The 15664-nt window shown below is 38.8% G+C and overlaps 1 protein-coding gene across 1 annotated transcript in view; it reads right to left on the bottom strand.

Moving 5' to 3' along the window:
* Nucleotides 1-590: 590 nt before the first annotated feature.
* Nucleotides 591-15664, bottom strand: part of SLC44A5 (solute carrier family 44 member 5) — a 174396-nt gene continuing 159322 nt past the window's right edge. Inside the window, exons 17-22 of the mRNA XM_047082343.1 lie at nt 6610-6713; nt 5482-5555; nt 4577-4647; nt 4376-4464; nt 2956-3040; nt 591-703 (exon numbers count right to left, since the gene is read on the bottom strand). Coding sequence (XP_046938299.1) covers nt 591-703; nt 2956-3040; nt 4376-4464; nt 4577-4647; nt 5482-5555; nt 6610-6713 — 536 coding nt within the window. The remainder of the gene's footprint in view (nt 704-2955; nt 3041-4375; nt 4465-4576; nt 4648-5481; nt 5556-6609; nt 6714-15664) is intronic.

The raw sequence follows: 15664 nt of genomic DNA, 5'->3' as shown, positions 1-15664 counted from the left end.
TGGATCTTGCATAACATTAACATCTCTATGTATATTATGGTCTTGATTCATGTACTGAAATATACTTCCTAGAGAAACATGAATACAAATTTAATCACAGTTTAGATAGCTGTCCACTAGCTTGAGCAGCTATATAGGCATAGTACCATATTTATGAATTTAGTACCATAAGCTGGTTAACTCTATCAATCTTTTTTATGGCTAATTGACGATACATTTATAGTGCTTTCAAAAATTGCCTGAATATCTTTTACAAACACATTTATAAAAAGAAAGGCTATCAAAGTGCTGCAATGGGAAACAGCACTCTGAGTTATAAAAGTATTGTTTAAAACACTTTCAGCTATAGGCTTTAAAAATATGTTTGACATTTACACCTTGCTCTTCGGCTGGGACCACAGTCTATAAAGTATCCTAGTTCACAGAGGCTACTGTCATCAAATGTCTGTCACCTCAAGTGGTACCAGGTTCTGGCTTTTCAGCAATAAGCATAGAAATTTCACATTACTCAAAAGCCTCATTTTTGAGTTACACATGATCTAATTTACAAAACTTCTATTTAAAAATGAATGTCACTGTTTGGAGCTTTTCTACTCTTTCTGCTTCTGGGAAACTAGTTGCATCTTGTTCAGAGTTCCGTGCAGGGTAGGGGCTAGGAAGTAGGGTTTTTCTGTGGATCCATCATTTCTTTCCAGATCTTCACCTGTATATGCAGCAGCCAAAGCAGGCAAAAGCAGCAAGCGGCAGCACAATTAAATATTTTTAGAAATTGGAGAGTCAAACAGGGAAAAATCAGAGAAATTAGTGTTAGAAAGTCAAATATAAGACAAATTAGTACCATTAAGTTGCTGATGCTCGACAAAGTAAGAAATTTCAACTTATGACAGGAAGCACTAAAACTTCCTAAATCCCCCCCCAATGCTCAAAGAGGTTTATTTTGGTAGTGTAAAGGCTAATAAGATCTTTCATGTCCTTTCAAAAGTATTATCTCTCAATGGTGACTGTTCATTTCAGAACGGTAAAATGTCACATCCTCGGAGATGAATCTGAACAAAAAGTGTATGATCCTGTGATAAATGTAGAACAATAATTCATTTTCAGAGTTCAAAGTCACTTTTAATGGTAGTCCACACCCTAACGTTACAGATGAAGAAATGGGAGGCCCGGCTATATGAAATGATTCTCCTGAAGTCAAAAGCTCTGAGGCAATCGGAATGAGGTGAGGATCCAGCCTCTTGTCACTTAGTTCAGTTCTTGTCCTACTTAACTATATAAGGCATCCTGTTTTAAATCCCTTCAGATTGCATTAGAAAACTAATGTTCTCTGACTTCACGTAATACAGGAATTTAACTTCCTATTGTGCCTAGGCTAGTAATTAAATGATGGTGTGTTCACTAACACATATTGGGTGTTTCAGGGAAAGCATCAGAAGGATGCTGAGAAGCAAAGACAAGTCAGTGTGTAATTAGCTTTCCTAAAAGCTACATGCAATTTGCAGCAGATAATATCTATCAATAAACATACAAGTGCAACTTAATTCTATGTTTTCACTGGTATATTAAAAAAGATTTTGTTATTCATAGTCCTTATTATGACAAAGGATAAGAAATATATAAAATCATATAGGATAATTATGGATTTATGGAATAAATCTAAATTATTTTTCATCCTTATCTTTTGGGAATGGTTGGATGATTTAGATTTTTGCATTAGACTTCATAGTGACCTTCCTTACATACAAAATGAAAAGCTAAGGGGGGAATATGATGGACACTGAACATTTTTGTTCTTTCACCTTCATATTTCTGTATGATAGATCATATATCTATATTGTTATTACCATTTGAGGCATTGTTAGGATGCCTAGTATGGATCACACTAATAATCATCTACAACTACTACTGTTTTCTCATACTGGGACCAGACTTCTCATTGCCTTGTAATGTAAAAAAGATGCCATGTTTCAGGGCACCTGGGTGGCTCAGTCAGATAAGCATCCGACTTTGGCTCGGGTCATGATCTCAGGGCTTGTGAGTTTGAGTCCCGTGTCGGGTTCTGTGCTGACAGCTCAGAGCCTGGAGCCTGCTTTAGGTTCTGTGTCTCCTTGTGAGCTATGCCCCCAAATAAATAAATAAATAAATAGTCAGTTTTATACAAGTGGATCACTCAATAATGCCTTCACAGAATGTTTTCTCTGCTTTTTTTAAGAGCAATGTGACAGAGAAATGATCTCTCAGAAGGTACAGCTGTATGGCTAACAATTTGTTCTTTCATCCTCAGAGCCTACTTTCTCTAGCCTGAAAGTGAAGGCCAGATCAAGCTCCTAAGGTGCTAGGTTCTCCAGGGATTTTAAGAGGAGCTACTGATAGAAAACCTATCCATTCTGAGTTACACATGCCACCCAGAAGCACAGCAAAGTCAGTGATCAAAGCTCATAGGAAGTATTTTAACTCGAAGCATCAGAACTGATCTGTTTCCTGGACATTCTCCTCTATGAATCCTATCTGTCTAGTATGAATTGGCTGTATGTGTCTTTGAAACCATTGCCAGCTTGGCTCTATCAGAATCTATAAAGGCTCTCTTCAAAGAATTCCTAAAGTCCAGTCTCAAAGCCCAGTCATATTCTCAGTTCTGTTAATAAAACACAACAGAATCCACTCATTATCATAAATTTGAAAACACTAAGAAATACTAAAGTTGAAAGTACTAACACCATGCCATGAAGCCTGAGGTTCATTTCAGTGGCTGACCCTGCTGTGCTTTGCAAACTCCATTCTCTCAGATGTTAAGGTTTAAAGAGCATCTACTAAACAATGTCTCTTTTCAAATAAGCACTATTTGGTAGTTGCAGCCAGGTCATAGCAAATCCACAAGCCAGCTAAGGACATGGGTCTTAACCTTCTTATCTTTCAGTTACTCTCCAAAGGGGGGAAACACATATACTGAAAACTTACAGAAGCAGATGAAAATTGTATCAACACACATTGCATAGACGCTGAAGAACCCATGTGCAACTAGGTAAGATCCAATAATGACTGTCTGTAAATGAGTAAAGAAAATGAAGATGTTATTAACTCATCCAGAAGAACAATAATGCAGCTTTAAATGAAAGTCATGAAGAGAAACTTTGAAGTACCCTATGTTAGAAAATCTTTCAATATAGAGACCAAGGAAATCCAATGGTAACGTTTTTGGGTGCCTTGTACTGGGATTTAAATGTATTAGATTACCTGCCAGTTGTTTTACCCCTATCCCAAATGCCCACCAAAAATATCCCAATTTTTTTTTAAGGCAGTAAAGCATGGGAGTTAATGTAACACACTGCCTAGGTTTGAATCACATGTCAGGCTCTCAGTTAACAAGTTACTTAACCTCACTGTGCTTGCTGCCTCCCATAAAAAGTTATTGGTGGGCAAGGGAAGAATGTGAATAGCAATAATATTTATGACATATGGAGTTAATTATTATAGATACTGCAGGGCTCTGACATATGGAGTGAGTTAATTGTTATACATACTGCAGGGCTCCTCCCAGGTCCTCTCCAGCTGCTGCATCTATCCCCCAGTTAGGAATGTAGGCTGCTGATGACGGAGCAGGTTCCCTCATTAGGAATTGCCCTCACTGCAGGGACTGCCTCACCCAAGCTTATAGCCCCATCTAGGGGACGACCCCTGGCCAACAGCTGCCTGATGCAGCATGCAAATTCTTTTGTCAGAACTTCCTGTAATTATGTCTGAGGGCTCAGCTATAAATGCAGCATCGGTCAGCTTCTTCCTTTGCCCATGTCTGCCTCCTTACTTCCTTTTTCAAGGGTATCTCAGGAGAGCACTTCCTAATAAACCTTCCACATGCAATCCTCTCTCTCAGAGGTTGTTTCTAAGGAATACAATCTAAAGCAGAATAAGTCTTGGCACGAAGTAAGACCAATAATGTTAGCTGTCTTTATTTTTCTAATTCCTTTTTGTTTTTTCTTCTGTCATCTCTGATCAATCAGTCAGTGTTACCTAGTTGCTATGAATGAATTGTGACCTCTCAAAATGCATATGTTGAAGTCTAATCCCCAATGTGATGTTATCTCGAGGTGAGGTTTGAGGGAGGTAATTAGGTCATGAGGCTGGGCCTTAATCAGTGGGATTAGTGCCATTGTAAGAGGAGACAGGAGAGATGATGACCTCTCTCTCCACCATATTAGGATACAACGAGAAGGTGTCCCTTTGCAAACCAGGAAGAGAGCTCTCACCAGGAACTGAATCTGTGGGCACTTTAATCTTGGGCTTCTTAGCCTTCAGAACTGTGAGGAATAAATTCTTGTTTAAGCCACCCAATCTATGATATTTTTGTTATAGAAGCCTGAAGTAAGACACCAGCTCTTACCAGCAAAGGTACCCAGTAGTAATTTAAAGATGTTGGTCCTTCTATAATCGTTGGCAATCTTTGTGTGAAGAGTAAGAAGGCCAGCACACCTACATTGGAAAGGCAGAACATGTCTATTATGTACTTGCAAAGGAATAGTTTTTTGTACTAAAGGAGTTTCTCCTAATACCTTCTAAAGTTATGTTTATTATTATTACTTACCTATACATCCAGTAACTAGAATTTTCCCCAGGATTAGTACAAAGTCTGTAACGTTATCCATAACTGCAACTCTAAGAATTAGAAAAAAGAAAGTATAATTTTGTGTTTAAATTACATTTGTTACTTGAAATTTATTAAAGAAAATAATTCATGGGGTGCCTAGGTGGTTCAGTTGGTCGAGCGTCCGACTTCAGCTCAGGTCATGATCTTCCTGTTTCTGAGTTCGAGCCCTGCATCAGGCTCTATGCTGATAGCTCAAAGCCTGGAGCCTGTATTCGGATTCTCTCTCTCTCTGCCCCTCCCCTGCTCAGGTTCTGTCTCTCTCTCTAACTCTCTCTCTCAAAAATAAATAAACACTAAAAAAAATTTTAAGTATTTAATTTTTTTGAGCTCATTTTGATATGTCTTTGATGGAAATTCTATTTGGCATTTGTTCAGTGCAAGGAATGAAGACAGCCTCTGGGGATTAAGTTCTGACTTAATTTTGATGAAGTAAACAGAAGATGGCATTGTCAGGCACTATTGGTGTCAGCCTATTTTGAAGCCTAAGACACCCTGACTCCTGAGGATGTTTCATATCTTCCCTGGTTTTGCTATTCAGACTCTGTCAATTTTGGGAGAGGGAAAATGCCAGAAACATGATGTTCGTGTAGAGAATTTCTTGAGTAGTGGGGATAATAAAAATGTATAAAATGCCAGTGGGTGTGAAGATATAGATGAATGAGGGAAGCAACAATTCTAAGATATAAAAAGAAATAGTATGAGAGAGTAGATTTAAATCTATCAAATTGAAAGATAATATTCATGTCTAAAAGACCACCATCACTTTAAATAACATGTGAAGTATATGATGCTCAAGGTTCACCAAATTGTCTTTTGCAAACTCAACCTGATTACTTACTTACTTTAAAACATTTCTCATCAGCAGATTGAAAGCCTCTCTTGCTGACTTGCAGAAGTTTTTGCCATATATTGCAATCTGAAGAAAACAGTTGATATTATTCTAGAGTCAGTAACATACCCTAACAAGACCAATAGACAACCCAGTGAGAGGAGAATGAATTCATTCTCTTGTCACCCAAACAGCTACTCTCATTCCTCTTTCCAGCATTTGGGTACGTGAGAGACATGGGAACTATGTGTTCTCAACTCTGCACAGCTGTCAGGGGCATTGACAATAAGGTGCACTTCAGATGCTATATGTTTGTAAACTCCATGGGAATTAGACCACACCAAACAGAGGCATGTCTTTTTCTCAAATATCAGGACATGGCTTCTGTCTTTGAAGTGTTTTGGCTAAGGTTTATTGTAAATGGGTTAAGTGTTGCAGCGTTCAAATTAATAATTACTCTCAGGAAACCAGTGCCTTTTGATACATTTGATTTACTCATTAGAAGATTCAATACAGTATTCTCACTGGAGGTAAATTAATGACAGTTTGAATCTTCATGACTATTTGGATCACTCCTGCAGACTCTGTGTCATGGTGATAACAAACCAGTATCATAAGGTTGTAGTTGCTAAATTTTAGAAGAATTATACTTTTGGAGCTCCTATTTTAAAAAATCTCTTCAGTAGCTTCCCTATTCCCATAGGAAATAAGTAACATATTCAGTTAGGCCTGGTCAATGCCCACACATTTCAACATAAGATTTCTTAAAAAGACCATTCTGTATGTGAATCCCAGGAAGGTATTTTTTCTTTTTCCTCAGAGTGATGCATAGACTAAGCTTTCTTCCCACTAAGCTATGTCAAAGACACACAAAATCTTTTCAATCTAGCACATTTTAAAATTTCTAAGGTAAATATTTTCCCTCTTTAAAAAGATATTAACAGTAATAATGAAGTACAGTTAACATACTACTCAACTAGGAAAGCATGGCCCTGAATCATGCATTGGATTCACAAATCCTTATATCATCATGGTGGTAAATTCAACTGCATGATGTAAAAAGTGTTAGAGATGGGAAATGTAGACATGGGGTTGGGGTTTGCAAAGAAGAAACTTAGTAAATAAAAAGTAATCTACTTACCATAATATAGGCATTTCTGTTCAAAAACTTTACCACTGTTTCCAAACACCAGAAACAGCATTTCAGGCAGCATTGTAGAAATTTAGAAATGTTGTTCTGGGCCTCTATGAAAATGAGATATTCAAATTGATGAATTATTTGTGACTAAACTCTAGGAATCAAAAACACAAAAGCTTTAAAAACAGGCTTTTAATTTTTTTCAACTGTGGTAAAATATACATAAAAGTTACCATTTTAACCATTTTAAGTGTATTAATTCAATTGTGTAAAATACTATACAGTTCAGTTCAATCCAGTAAGTGCATTCACAGTGTTGTACCACCATTATCACTATCCATTTCCAGAACTTTTCATCTCAAATAGAGACTCTGTGCCTATTAAACAATCACTTCATTCTCCCCTTTTCCCAGCTCCTGGTAACCTCTATTGTATTTTGTATGAATTTGCCTCTTCTAGATACCTCATGGAAGTGAAATGATACAATATTTATCTTTTTGTGTCTCGCTTATTTCACTTAACAAAGTTTTTAATGTTTATCATTTCATTCCTTTAACAACATTCCATTGCAGGTATATATCACATTTTGTTTATCCTTTTATCTGCTAATGGAAATTTGGGTTTTTCTACCTTTTGGCTACTGTGAAACTTGTGTGCAAGTCTCTGTTTCAATTCCTGTTTTCAATTCTTTTGAGTATATACCTGTAGAAGTGAAATTGCTGGATCATATGGCAATTCTATCTTTAGCTTCCTGAAGAATCACCATAATGTTCTCCACAATGGCTATACTATTTTACATTTCCATCAGCAATATACTAAGGTTCCTAGTTTATCTTCATCCTACAAATATTAGTTATTTTCATTTTTTAAAATAGTAGCCATTCTAATGGATGTGAAGTGGTACCTCATTACAGTTTTGATTTGCATTTCCCTAATGAATAATACTGAGCATCTTTCCATGTGCTTATTCGTGATTTGTGTATCTTCTTTGGAGCAATGTATATGCAAATCCTTTGTAGAAGGGACCAAGATGGTGACATAGGAGGTTCCTGAACTTCCCTCCTTCAGATGCACTTAAAGTACAGCTACATGTGGAACAATGTCTTCTGAGAAAAAAAACAGAGACTAACTGAATGACTCCTACCCCATCAGGAAACTAAGAAAATGACCATAGTGAACCGGGTAGGAAAGGTTTAGACAAACTTCCTGTAAAGCCAATTTCTGGCACAGAACCATACTATAAGGAAGATACCCCCCAATATCAGGCTCTTCCTGAGGAGTGGAAGGTTTGGACAGCACATATAGGATTCCAACTTTTAAGGCAACTACACAAAGCACAGGCCGCCAAAACTCTTATCTCTGAAAGCCAGTGGGGTTTATAACCACAAGTCCCACAGCACTATGCAACACAAATAGGCAGTTCTGTACAAGCACATATGGTAGCGCTCATTGTGGTTGGACAGTTGAATTCATCCAATTAGAGAAGCAAAAAGAGAAAAGAATGGATAGAGTGATGGATGTATTGGACACCACCAAACAGACCAATATGGAGATGCCAGAAGGAGGAGAGAAAGAAAGGGGCAGAAAGTTTATTTAAAGAAATAATGGTGGAAAACTTCTCTAATCTGGAAAAACAAACAGACATCCAGATCCAGAAAGCCTAAAGAATACCAAAAAAGATGAATCTAAAGAGACCTACACTGAAACACACAAAATTAAATTTTCAAAAGTTGAAAGGTAGTTAAAAGCAGTGGTAGAAAAGTGACTTTTACCTCCTTCCGTAAGACTATCAGATTTTTCAGCAGAATACTTATAGGCCAGAAAAAAGAAGTGGAATGATATATGCAAAGTGATGAAAGAAAAAACAACTGCCAAGGAAGAAACTCAATGTGGCAAAATTGTCCTTCAGAATGAAGGACAGATAAAGTTTTCCTCACAAAAGCTGAAAGAGTACATCACCACTAGAACAGCCTTACAAGGAATGTAAAAGGGAGTTCTTTAGGCTGAAACAAAAGGATGCTAATTGATAGCTGAAAATATGTGAAAGTATAAAACTCACTGATAAAAGGTAAATAGTTAAATTCAGAACACTCTAAAATTGTAATGGTGGCAGGTAAATCACAACTCTAGTATAAAGATTAAAATACAAAATATTAAAGATAACTACAACTACAATACAAAATATAAAAATATGTAAATTGTGTCACCAAAAACACCGTAGCATAAAATGTGGGGAAAGTGTAAAAATGTAGAGTGTTTGTACATATTCAAAATTAAGTCATCAGCTTAAAATAGATTGATAGAACTATAAGACATTTGACATAAAATATACAGCCAGAAAATAACAAAATAGCAATACAAAGTCCATAACTATCAATAATGTAAATGAACTAAATTCTCCAATCAAAAGAGTGAGTGGATTAAAAAAAAAAAAAACTCAACTAAAAGCTACCTACAAGAGTCTCAGGTCACCTTTAAAACACAGGTTTTGAAATGAAAGTGAGGGATTGGGAAAATATTTTTCATGCAAAAAGAAACCAAACTAAAGTGGGAATAGGTTTACTTATATCACACAAAATAGACATTAAGCCAAAAACTGTAACATGAAGGCCATTATACAGTGATGAAGGAGTGTGTTCATCAAAATAATATAAAAATTATATTTATGTACCCATCATTGGAGTACCCATCATTTATAAATGCAAAAATCCTCAACAAAATATTAGCAAACTGTATTCAGTAGTATATTAAAAGGATAATACACCAAGATCAAGTGGATTTATCCAAGGGATATAAGGATGGTTCAATACATGCAAATCAATAAATGTGATGTACCACATTAACAAAATGAAGGATAAAAATCATCATCATCTCAGTAGATGCAGAAAATTAATTTGACAAAATTCAACCTCCTTTCATCATAAAAACTCACAATAAATTGGTTATATAAGTCCTCAACATAATAAAAGCCATATATGACAAGCCTACAGCTAACATCATAATCAATGGTAAAAAGCTGAAAGCCTTTGCTCTAAAATCAGGAACAAAACAAGGATGTCCATTATTGTCATTTTTATTCAACATAGTAATGGAAATCCTAGTCAGAGCAATTAGGCAATAAAACAAGTAAAAGACATTAAAATTGGAAAAGTTGAAATAAAACTGTCTTTGCAGATAATACAATAGTATTTATACAAAACCCTATAGTCCAGCAAACAAATACTATTAGAACTAATAAATGAATTCAGTGAAATATAGGAAACAAAGCCAATATTCAAAATTCAGCTGCATTTCTATATACTAACAACCAACTATTGGAAAGAGAAATTAAGAAAACAATCCCATTTAAAACTGCATCAAGGGGCGCCTGGGTGGCGCAGTCGGTTAAGCGTCCGACTTCAGCCAGGTCACGATCTCGCGGTCCGTGAGTTCGAGCCCCGCGTCAGGCTCTGGGCTGATGGCTCAGAGCCTGGAGCCTGTTTCCGATTCTGTGTCTCCCTCTCTCTCTGCCCCTCCCCCATTCATGCTCTCTCTCTGTCCCCAAAATAAAATAAAACGTTGAAAAAAAATTAAAAAAAAAAAAACTGCATCAAAACCAAGAAAATACCTAGAAACAAAATTAACTAAGGTGGGGAATTACTTGTGTATTGAAAACCATAAGCTATTGAGATTTCGAGGAAGATGGCGGCGTAGGAGGACGCTGGGCTCACCGCGCGTCCTGCTGATCACTTAGATTCCACCTACACCTGCCTAAATAACCCAGAAAACCGCCAGAGGATTAGCAGAACAGAGTCACCGGACCCAAGTGCAGACGAGAGGCCCACGGAAGAGGGTAGGAAGGGCGGCGAAGCGGTGCGCGCTCCACGGACTGGCGGGAGGGAGCCAGGGCGGAGGGGCGGCTCGCCGGCCAAGCAGAGCCCCCGAGTCCGGCTTGCAAAAGCGGAGGGGCCTGACGGACTGTGTTCCGACAGCAAGCGCGACTTAGCGTCTGGGAGGTCATAAGTTAACAGCTCTGCTCGGAAAGCGGGAAGGCTGGAGGACAAAGGGAGGGTGAGCTGCGGAGCCCCTGGACGACAGAGCTCAGTTTGGCGGGGAACAAAGGCGCTCGCCAGCGCCATCTCCCCCGCCCATCCCCCAGCCAAAATCCCAAAGGGAACCGGCTCCGGCCAGGGAAATTGCTCGCTCCGCGCGAACACCCAACTCTGTGCTTCTGCGGAGCCAAACCTCCGGCAGCGATCTGACTCCCTCCGGCTGCCACAGGGCCCCTCCTGAAGTGGATCACCTAAGGAGAAGCGAGCTAAGCCTGCCCCCCCTGCCGCCGTGCACCTTGCCTTCCCACCCCAGCTAATACGCCAGATCCCCAGCATCACAAGCCTGGCAGTGTGCAAGTAGCCCAGACGGGCCACACCACCCCACAGTGAATCCCGCCCCTAGGAGAGGGGAAGAGAAGGCACACACCAGTCTGACTGTGGCCCCAGCGGTGGGCTGGGGGCAGACATCAGGTCGGACTGCGGCCCCGCCCACCAACTCCAGTTATACACCACAGCACAGGGGAAGTGCCCTGCAGGCCCTCAACACACCAGAGACTATCCAAAATGACCAAGCGGAAGAATTCCCCTCAGAAGAATCTCCAGGAAATAACAACAGCTAATGAGCTGATCAAAAAGGACTTAAATAATATAACAGAAAGTGAATTTAGAATAATAGTCATAAAATTAATCGCTGGGCTGGAAAACAGCATACAGGACAGCAGAGAATCTCTTGCTACAGACATCAGGGGACTAATGAACAGTCACGAGGAGCTGAAAAACGCTTTAAAGGAAATGGAAAACAAAATGCAAACCACCACAGCTCGGATGGAAGAGGCAGAGGAGAGAATAGGTGAACTAGAAGATAAAGTTATGGAAAAAGAGGAAGCTGAGAAAAAGAGAGATAAAAAAATCCAGGAGTATGAGGGGAAAATTAGAGAACTAAGTGATACACTAAAAAGAAATAATATACGCATAATTGGTATCCCAGAGGAGGAAGAGAGAGGGAAAGGTGCTGAAGGGGTACTTGAAGAAATAATAGCTGAGAACTTCCCTGAACTGGGGAAGGAAAAAGGCATTGAAATCCAAGAGGCACAGAGAACTCCCTTCAGACGTAACTTGAATCGATCTTCTGCACGACATATCATAGTGAAACTGGCAAAATACAAGGATAAAGAGAAAATTCTGAAAGCAGCAAGGGGTAAACGTGCCCTCACATATAAAGGGAGACCTATAAGACTCGTGACTGATCTCTCTTTTGAAACTTGGCAGGCCAGAAAGAATTGGCACGAGATTTTCAGGGTGCTAGACAGCAAAAATATGCAGCCAAGAATCCTTTATCCAGCAAGTCTGTCATTTAGAATAGAAGGAGAGATAAAGGTCTTCCCAAACAAACAAAAACTGAAGGAATTTGTCACCACTAAACCAGCCCTACAAGAGATCCTAAGGGGGACCCTGTGAGACAAAGTACCAGAGACATCACTACAAGCATAAAACATACAGACATCACAATGACTCTAAACCCGTATCTTTCTATAATAACACTGAATGTAAATGGATTAAATGCGCCAACCAAAAGACATAGGGTATCAGAATGGATAAAAAAACAAGACCCATCTATTTGCTGTCTACAAGAGACTCATTTTAGACCTGAGGACACCTTTAGATTGAGAGTGAGGGGATGGAGAACTATTTATCATGCTACTGGAAGCCAAAAGAAAGCTGGAGTAGCCATACTTATATCAGACAAACTAGACTTTAAATTAAAGGCTGTAACAAGAGATGAAGAAGGACATTATATAATAGTTACAGGGTCTATCCATCAGGAAGAGCTAACAATTATAAATGTCTATGCGCCGAATACCGGAGCCCCCAAATATATAAAACAATTACTCATAAACAGAAGCAAACTTATTGATAAGAATGTGGTAATTGCTGGGGACTTTAACACCCCACTTACAGAAATGGATAGATCATCTAGACACACGGTCAATAAAGAAACAAGGGCCCTGAATGAGACACTGGATCAGATGGACTTGACAGATATATTTAGAACTCTGCATCCCAAAGCAACAGAATATACTTTCTTCTCGAGTGCACATGGAACATTCTCCAAGATAGATCATATACTGGGTCACAAAACAGCCCTTCATAAGTTTACAAGAATTGAAATTATACCATGCATACTTTCAGACCACAATGCTATGAAGCTTGAAGTCAACCACAGGAAAAAATCTGGAAAACCTCCAAAAGCATGGAGGTTAAAGAACACCCTACTAACGAATGAGTGGGTCAACCAGGCAATTAGAGAAGAAATCAAAAAATATATGGAAACAAACGAAAATGAAAATACAACAATCCAAACGCTTTGGGACGCAGCGAAGGCAGTCCTGAGAGGAAAATACATTGCAATCCAGGCCTATCTCAAGAAACAAGAAAAATCCCAAATACAAAATCTAACAGCACACCTAAAGGAAATAGAAGCAGAACAGCAAAGGCAGCCTAAACCCAGCAGAAGAAGAGAAATAATAAAGATCAGAGCAGAAATAAACAATATAGAATCTAAAAAAACTGTAGAGCACATCAACGAAACCAAGAGTTGGTTTTTTGAAAAAATAAACAAAATTGACAAACCTCTAGCCAGGCTTCTCAAAAAGAAAAGGGAGATGACCCAAATAGATAAACTCATGAATGAAAATGGAATTATTACAACCAATCCCTCAGAGATACAAACAATTATCAGGGAATACTATGAAAAATTATATGCCAACAAATTGGACAACCTGGAAGAAATGGACAAATTCCTGAACACCCACACTCTTCCAAAACTCAATCAGGAGGAAATAGAAAGCTTGAACAGACCCATAACCAGCGAAGAAATTGAATCGGTTATCAAAAATCTCCCAACAAATAAGAGTCCAGGACCAGATGGCTTCCCAGGGGAGTTCTACCAGACGTTTAAAGCAGAGATAATACCTATCCTTCTCAAGCTATTCCAAGAAATAGAAAGGGAAGGAAAACTTCCAGACTCATTCTATGAAGCCAGTATTACTTTGATTCCTAAACCAGACAGAGACCCAGTAAAAAAAGAGAACTACAGGCCAATATCCCTGATGAATATGGATGCCAAAATTCTCAATAAGATACTAGCAAATCGAATTCAACAGCATATAAAAAGCATTGTTCACCATGATCAAGTGGGATTCATTCCTGGGATGCAGGGCTGGTTCAACATTCGCAAATCAATCAACGTGATACATCACATTAACAAAAAAAAAGAGAAGAACCATATGATCCTGTCAATCGATGCAGAAAAGGCCTTTGACAAAATCCAGCACCCTTTCTTAATAAAAACCCTGGAGAAAGTCGGGATAGAAGGAACATACTTAAAGATCATAAAAGCCATTTATGAAAAGCCCACAGCTAACATCATCCTCAACGGGGAAAAACTGAGAGCTTTTTCCCTGAGATCAGGAACACGACAGGGATGCCCACTCTCACCGTTGTTGTTTAACATAGTGCTGGAAGTGCTAGCATCAGCAATCAGACAACAAAAGGAAATCAAAGGCATCAAAATTGGCAAAGATGAAGTCAAGCTTTCGCTTTTTGCAGATGACATGATATTATACATGGAAAATCCGATAGACTCCACCAAAAGTCTGCTAGAACTGATACATGAATTCAGCAAAGTTGCAGGATACAAAATCAATGTACAGAAATCAGTTGCATTCTTATACACTAACAACGAAGCAACAGAAAGACAAATAAAGAAACTGATCCCATTCACAATTGCACCAAGAAGCATAAAATACCTAGGAATAAATCTAACCAAAGATGTAAAGGATCTGTATGCTGAAAACTATAGAAAGCTTATGAAGGTAATTGAAGAAGATTTAAAGAAATGGAAAGACATTCCCTGCTCATGGATTGGAAAAATAAATATTGTCAAAATGTCAATACTACCCAAAGCTATCTACACATTCAATGCAATCCCAATCAAAATTGCACCAGCATTCTTCTCGAAACTAGAACAAGCAATCCTAAAATTCATATGGAACCACAAAAGGCCCCGAATAGCCAAAGGAATTTTGAAGAAGAAGACCAAAGCAGGAGGCATCACAATCCCAGACTTCAGCCTCTACTACAAAGCTGTCATCATCAAGACAGCATGGTATTGGCACAAAAACAGACACATGGACCAATGGAATAGAATAGAAACCCCAGAACTAGACCCACAAACATATGGCCAACTCATCTTTGACAAAGCAGGAAAGAACATCCAATGGAAAAAAGACAGCCTCTTTAACAAATGGTGTTGGGAGAACTGGACAGCAACATGCAGAAGGTTGAAACTAGACCACTTTCTCACACCATTTACAAAAATAAACTCAAAATGGATAAAGGACCTAAATGTGAGACAGGAAACCATCAGAACCTTAGAGGAGAAAGCAGGAAAAGACCTCTCTGACCTCAGCCATAGCAATCTCTTACTCGACACATCCCCAAAGGCAAGGGAATTAAAAGCAAAAGTGAATTACTGGGACCTTATGCAGATAAAAAGCTTCTGCACAGCAAAGGAAACAACCAACAAAACTAAAAGGCAACCAACGGAATGGGAAAAGATATTTGCAAATGACATATCGGACAAAGGGCTAGTATCTAAAATCTATAAAGAGCTCACCAAACTCCACACCCGAAAAACAAATAACCCAGTGAAGAAATGGGCAGAAAACATGAATAGACACTTCTCTAAAGAAGACATCCAGATGGCCAACAGGCACATGAAAAGATGTTCAGCGTCGCTCCTTATCAGGGAAATACAAATCAAAACCACACTCAGGTATCACCTCACGCCAGTCAGAGTGGCCAAAATGAACAAATCAGGAGACTATAGATGCTGGAGAGGATGTGGAGAAACGGGAACCCTCTTGCACTGTTGGTGGGAATGCAAATTGGTGCAGCCGCTCTGGAAAGCAGGGTGGAGGTTCCTCAGAAAATTAAAAATAGACCTACCCTATGACCCAGCAATA

Source organism: Lynx rufus, unplaced genomic scaffold (genome assembly GCF_022079265.1).
Source record: "Lynx rufus isolate CCGP_SWC_20201006 ecotype Redwood Valley unplaced genomic scaffold, mLynRuf1.p SCAF_2, whole genome shotgun sequence".
In the NCBI taxonomy this organism is placed as follows: Eukaryota; Metazoa; Chordata; class Mammalia; order Carnivora; family Felidae; genus Lynx; species Lynx rufus.
Note: the sequence above shows the minus strand (reverse complement) of the source record. Positions and strands in the feature narration are given on the sequence as shown.